The sequence below is a fragment of the Megalobrama amblycephala genome, linkage group LG21 (genome assembly GCF_018812025.1).
Source record: "Megalobrama amblycephala isolate DHTTF-2021 linkage group LG21, ASM1881202v1, whole genome shotgun sequence".
In the NCBI taxonomy this organism is placed as follows: domain Eukaryota; kingdom Metazoa; phylum Chordata; class Actinopteri; order Cypriniformes; family Xenocyprididae; genus Megalobrama; species Megalobrama amblycephala.
The window spans coordinates 28044227-28051507 of NC_063064.1; the positions used below are offsets into that span (position 1 = coordinate 28044227).

A 7281-nucleotide genomic window follows, 5' to 3' on the forward strand; every position below is an offset into this window, starting at 1 on the left:
AATAGTGACAGTGACCTGTGCCCAACATACAGTAATCACTGTAAGTAGAACCTCTTGGTGAAAAGCACTAGAGTGAAGCCAAGATGAGTATCATTTGATACATCCTACTCACAAACTGAGGGCTAATCAATGTATTTAACAGCAGTGTGTTTTCCATGTGTTTTTATTGATCTAATTGCATTGGCATTAAACCAGTTATATTTTTCACCATGGTTTTGCTATCAACCCCAAGCATATCAGCTGGAAAGGTTTAAATTGTTGGTTATGTTTGCACTTGGACACAGTTTAGGCATAAAATTCTGATCATAGAGCACAGCAACCAGACATACTGAAACCAAGTGAGACATTTTATCCTGAATTATTACTTTATTAATGTGTGTTCTGTGGTTAAACATTGTCATAATTTATTGCTGCTTTCCGTGTGCATTGTGGTGCGGATTCAGTTAGAGATACCACCGTGAAAGGGCAACTGTTAACTGAGTCAATACAAACAGAAGGAACCATTCTCAGTGTAAGTCATGAATAGGTCACATTCCGAGATAAAGAACTTTAATGACAGATGAATCTGAGAGGCCAGGTAACATGAACACCAGTCTGTTGGTTGCAACCTAAGATAATGCACTAATTCACCAAAGTGCTGTGTCAGATCTCACTGACCGGCGTGTAAAATGAGGAGTTTGACTGATAGCTGATCTTTGGGAGACGGGGTTCAAGAGTCTCTGGTGCAGCAGACATACTCCATTGTATTTGAAAAAAAAAAAACTGATTTGTTATTCATACAGACAGATTTGGAGCACACTTTCAATAGCAAGATCAAAGAGTAATTCAAGGCTAATCTACTTACAGCCAGTTCAAAATTAAATATACTTAAGTTCACCTGGAAAAGTAAACATACTGTTTCATCTTAATCTTCAGTGCTGAATAAGCAAAGGCATCTGGGTGTTAAGGTACGGTCACATTTACCATTGCTCTGCGAAATTTCTCAAGCGAAATCTAATCATTTCAATAAGAATAAGTGTGATCGGGAGTTGGTGAAAAAGCTGCTTGGTTTGAAAGTGACTTCTGTGTGAGCTTTGCTTTATACATTGAACACTATTGACAATAGATCTTTTTTGCCCACAAGATCTCACAGAAATTTTGCTAACGTGACCGCACCTTTCATCACTATTTAGATTCAGTAAATAATCAACTAAAAGTACCACACTGTGTTACTTTGAATTGCTAAAAATTGAAGAGTGCAATTTCTGTGTCACTAGTGCTACCAAACGGAATTTAAAAAATAATGACCATTGGTCCGTCAAACGCCAAAACTCACGACAATGGTTGAGCTGATGTTGCTATGTTGGTCGGGATGTTCACACAAACAGCAATGTTTTGAAAGTGCCTGTCACACTAGATCGCAGCAATAGCAAACCACAACAATCCAATCAATTCCCAATGGACAAAATCAAGTCCCGCCCAACATTTTTTCTTGTTTGAGAAGCGTTTCACTCACAATAGAAAAGAGAAGACTATCACAACTTCAGTTTCATGCTGTCTTTAAATACTAGAGAGCATAAAATCTCAGTTTTTCAGCAGTCCTAGCTTTCGTAATGCCTCTCTCCGATCCCTTCCGATGCTGGGAACTGGCACGTTGAAGCCTTTGGATTGAGATGATGTTACATGCAACGGCACTTTCCTGGGTGTCGATTCATTAACATCCATTTGAGAGTCTTTAACGTGGTTCTTGGTCCCTGCTGCAGAAGAACATGACTTTTGGTTCTGAGAAACTGCATTTATGACTGTGTTGTTTGAACCTGAATGTCCCGTCCCAGTGAGTTCCAGCATGGCAGATTTCCCGGTTGAAGTCATATCGGCATGCGGCATGTGCTTTAGTTGTTGACGGACTGGGTTCTGTGTATCCTCCTTGAGGAGACCTAACTTGCAAAGAGCCTCCACTCTTACTTTCTCTGGCTTCATCAATTTATCTACAGTCACTTCCCCGGAGCAAGGCATGGTCGAGTCAGTCTTGGGGTTGGAGGCTTCTTCCTGGTTCATTGGGACTTTGTGTGGGGTTTTCATTTTAGGTTTAGGGGCCACAGGTGGAGGAGTGGGCTTGGAGCCCCTACTGGTCACAGCCTGCGAGTTCTGGGTAAGAATTTGGGATCCAGAGTTGGTTCCCACAAGATCGTTATTTGTAGAAACCTGCTGTTCTTGGGTTTTGGCTTCAGTTGCATTGGTTTTCCGCATTGATGCACTCTTGCGCAGATGCACCAGAGCCTCATACGAAAGGGGTCCTCGACTCGCCACATTCTCTGGCCGCTCATTATTCTGTTGTTCTTCCGCTGTATCTTTACTGCCTTTGATTTTATGCGGAGGTGGTATCACAACCACATTGACCTCTGAGGGAACTCGAGGAGCTTCTTGATGGAGCTGAGCATTTTTTGAAGCCACTTTAGGTGCTGTTTTTTTCTGGGATGCAGCTAATCCAGGTCTGGTTTGAATTTGCGAGTTACGGTGCGCAAGGACAAATGGAGTAGGGACCATATAATTCAGAATTTCATTTTGCACCAAGCTGCTAGATGACAACGGACCTTCAAATTGGCTTTTGGGCACATCTGCAATCAAAAAATGTATTTTAGTGTATAACCAGAAATAGTTAGGAGTTAGAAATACCAAAAGAGCAAAAACGCACCTTGACTAGGGACCTTGTTGAGTCCAGAGAGGTGGGCCGCTTTGTTAGCCACATTTCCTCGAGCTGGCAGCTGATCAGACTCGTCATTGGACAGGCCACTGTCATCCTCCATATCCAGTGACTGAATGGTCTCCTCTAGGTACATGAGACATGCCTTCTCCTCAGCAGAGAGATACTCCAGACTTTCATCACTCTGAAACAAAAATTGTTCACATTAACTTTGTGACTGGGTTACAATATTGGATCTAAATTTTTATTTTTGGGTGAACTATCCCTTTAACAATTCATAAAATTAAAGTATGTCTTACAAAGCATGAGTTGAAGCTGACCACACTGTCACAGCTGCCATTACTGTCAATCTCACCCACTGTGTCAAGGCCATTGCCGTCCTGCCACGTGTCACGTATCGGCATTGCAAATGATGGAAACCTCCTCTCTGATATGAATTCAAAGTTCTTTAAAAGTGTTGATGAAGCTGCATTTCCCCTAAAAGTAGAATTTAAAAAATGCAAATTGAGTTTCTTGATATGCACCCTTTGAAAGAGTTGGTAGTATTAGTAATGATAGTGGAATTAAAAACAATCATATACCAAAAAGGTCATGAATTTAAAAGAGCAAGCAATTATATATGTATGTCTTTGTACAGTATAATAAATGATCAGATCATGTTGAGTGCGATTACAGCAGACGTTACACTGAGCTTCTTTAGTTGGATCAAGTCCGGCATGAATGGAAGACTGAATGAATCATCGTTTTGTTTAAAGTAAAAGATTTTTTTTTTTAAAAATGTTTAATTCTTTAATATTTAGTACTACAGAAATGGTTTAATTTATTCCAGCTTCCAATTTCATCTCATAAAAAATCAGCAAGAACAATGTCAATACACTTTGCATTATTAGTTGTCAAGTAAAACGCTCTCACTGTTGTAAATTTGAATATGACGTGGATGATAACACATTTTTCTTTCAGTGATGGGATATATTGTGTGATATCATGCAAATGTAACAGCAAACAGGATAGAAGGGGCAGTTGCAGACAGTTAGATGAAGACTAAAGCTATCATCTGTATTGTAGGACATATTTGTTTCCAGATCCCACAAATTATCATTATATTTATAAATCTGTAATAATTTAACTGTAATCAGTGAACCATATCTCAATGGCTGTAAAAACAAGGTCAATTTTTACAGACATAATAAACCCACTGGCCTTTTTCTTATTTAATGTAGTTATCAGATGCTTGGTTTTCTTTGTAATTGTAACACCAATATGCACTTTGACACACCATGATGTCTTTTATGTAGCTCTAGAAAATTCATATCTATGATCATAACACTAAATATATCTAAAGTTTATGACTTTATTTTGCATACAGTGTATATGACATGTATTGCACAATAAAGCACACACTGTTATCTGCTCTAAGGGTGTGTGAAGCTCTCACTGTCAGACTGTTCACAGTGCTTTAACACTTGGGTAAAATAGTCAATATTACTGAACAACTTGAAAAAAATAAGAGCAAGTGCTTTGAATTAAATCCCATTTTAATTGATGCATTTCAGCACATTATCATAATTAATTTACTATTCTTCTCTGCTTAAAATTCCTTAATTATTGGACAACCTCTTTAATTAAAATCTTAAGAACACTAATACACAGAAATAAATATAGGAAGCATGAAACATGCCTTAATAAAAGCTTACCTTCAGTGCAGAAACGAGTTAGATGGCAGCTCGGCAGCTTCACGTGCTTCACAGTGTCAGTGTCAGTGTCAATGTGAGGTGCTGTACGTCAGTACTGTACATAGGGACATTTTCGACCAATCATTTTCGTTTTCTCCTACAGCAGCCAATTAGAGAACAGGCCGGTGAGTGTGCAGAATGAAAAGAACATTAGTCTCAAATTCAAAATCATTTAGTTACGGCGGGAAAAGACTTATAAAAGATGAGTAAACCTACATAATTAGGCTACATATACGACTTCTCTGCACTCGTTTGTAATGACAAACACATGATGACAGAAAGTGCCAAGAGGATCACCTGCAAATCCGAGTTAATCGCGTTATTAAGGGTTTCTTAAAATAGCATTAGTTGAATCCCCGTCAACTGGAACTGATTTGATCCTGTTTCGCTGACTGGGATTCATAATGTTTTCACACCACATTCAGACGAGAATAGGTTTTAACATTTATTTCTTTAACTACTATCATTTTTATGGTCCTAATACAAATCCAATCGTAACTAGTAACTAGATACTAATAATATCAGAAGTGACGACTAGTATACTATATTTTCAATTACTCGCCATTTAGTCACTAAGTAGGGTGAATTCAGGTTGATTGGGACACTTTTTCCTATTAATCTCAATGGCAAAAAGTGTCCCAATCACCCTGAATTCACCATAATATGTACTAAGTACTATCTAGTGCATGAGAAGGATCACCTATAGATTATACATGCTAGTCAATCTAAAGTAAGTTGTAGTTTTAAAGGAATAAATGTTATAAAGCTTATGCGAGCAAGATTTTTACATTTTTTAAAGAATATGGAGTGGAACTTGCCTGCGCAAAACTTGCCGCCATATTGAACACATGGTTAGTTAACAAGCCGATGTGTGAACTTGTTCCAATTAGCCGACCCCAGCATACATATCACACAAGGGGAAAACTTTTAATTACTGGTAAAATAAGACGATTGAAATGTACGAGCCTGAGTGTAGTCTGTAGAGGTCCACAGATTTGGAACGAGCTTGAGGAAAACCTTAAATTGTTGCATTCTGTCTCTGTTTTCAAGAAAAATCTGAAGGAAAAACTGCTTTCAGGGTCATTCTACAGAAACGTCCACTTTTGGTATGACAAAATGTCTTAAAATGTATTTCTTTTTTTAACATTTAAACTTAGACCACATTATTATATTACACTTGGACTTTATGAATACACATAAATGACAGCTTAATGATTTTTTATTTTTTTTGTACATTTATTTAAAAACTGCATGTCCCCTCTTTTTGTCACTGGTGTTACCTTACTTCTCTGGCATTTTTAAACATTTTTATGAAATTATTTCTTTTTTTTTTTCAGCACATGCAGTCAGAGTTACAGAATAATAATGATAATGCAAAAAATAAGGAGATTGTGTGTTATTTATTTTAATCAGGTTTGTTAAAAGTGTGATTGAATGATGTTAATTTAATTGCGCAACCATGTATTTGCTATAACAATAAAAATATTTGAAAAACAATAATAAACAAGTAATGATACAATCCTTTACATCTTAATTCTTGAGTGTAGCAGAATTCAATGAATGTAAAATTATTATCATGTCACATATGACATTTTATTTAATGTGACAGACAAAAAACAGTAACACCAGTGACACAATGAATCACCAGTGACGTATACATAGGACCAAAGATCCTTAATTTTTCAACTATAATTAAGTAGTTTGGACTAAATTTTTACATTTGGTGTACAATAAAAGACTGTCATTGACACTTAGTGAAAGCAGTCAGTAAAAGATTATAAACAACATTTTAAAACTGTCTGTAAAGTCCCTGCACTGAATTTAGCCAAATCCCCTTAATTTAGCCATATCTGACCAAAGGAGGATTAACAATGAGAAAGAAAAGTTATAATCATGTAATCTTAGTGCTATTTTATGCAAAATAACTAAATGAATAGCTTTAAATAAAGCTTATCTAAAAACGGGTAACACCAGTGACGGTACCACCAGTGATATTTTCATAAAAAGGTAACACCAGTGACAGTAACACCAGTGACATTTTTCATGAAAAATGCATTTTACAAAATGGCTGCTGCAAGGAATCAATCCACATGTTGTAAATTATGATATATTCACTAAATCAAGTAATTTAATCCATTTGTATTCTAGTTTTTTAAAATTCCCTAGCAATAAAGTAGGTCACACCAGTGACTTCAACTAAAAGCTTCATATGAAAATATGATTTTATAATTAAAATATCTGATAACTGAAAAGAGATAGTGGACTTTCCATTGGCCTTTCTTCATTGATCTTCAGGAAATAGAAAGAAGGAAGTCAAGTGATGTCATCAGTGTGATTTTTTCTTTCAAAATAAGAGATTTTTGTTAAAGGTAACACCAGTGACACAACACCAGGGGACAACTACATTCATTAAAAATGTTATAATATTTATTTAGCATTTGGTTTTTTTATGTCATTTACATTATATATTTGATAGTTACGCATACATTATTGTATTTGAAATGGTAGAAAAACCTGTTTCTGAGCTCAAAATAAAGCACTTTCTCTCTGTACATGACTGTGGGGACGAGCACTTCTGTGGCGCTTGGAATTTTTATAATTAATTAAAAAACAAATATTGCCACATTGATGGCTCAACAAGGTTTCATTGTTCAAATAACATATTGTTTCATATTAAAATATAAAAAAATTGTAATCCTAAAGTGTTTTTTAAGTGTAATATTTCTGTAAAGTCTAGGGACAGAAAAGTGGACGTTTCTGTAGAATGACCCTTCAACATATATTTCTTGATCATTTTGAAAGTGTTATATTTGTGCTGGGATCGTCTGTTTGCTGTAGTCTTGTCTTGATGTACTTATATTTATT

The 7281-nt window shown here is 36.1% G+C and overlaps 1 protein-coding gene across 1 annotated transcript in view; it reads right to left on the minus strand.

The window, feature by feature from the left end:
- Window positions 1-346: 346 nt before the first annotated feature.
- The window catches only part of zgc:158258 (uncharacterized protein LOC791186 homolog), a 7342-nt gene continuing 407 nt past the window's right edge, over window positions 347-7281 (minus strand). Inside the window, exons 1-5 of the mRNA XM_048173233.1 lie at window positions 7186-7281; window positions 4378-5487; window positions 2983-3160; window positions 2675-2867; window positions 347-2597 (exon numbers count right to left, since the gene is read on the minus strand). The exon at window positions 7186-7281 is cut by the window's right edge and continues 407 nt beyond it. Coding sequence (XP_048029190.1) covers window positions 1564-2597; window positions 2675-2867; window positions 2983-3087 — 1332 coding nt within the window. The 5' untranslated portion in view covers window positions 3088-3160; window positions 4378-5487; window positions 7186-7281 and the 3' untranslated portion in view covers window positions 347-1563. The remainder of the gene's footprint in view (window positions 2598-2674; window positions 2868-2982; window positions 3161-4377; window positions 5488-7185) is intronic.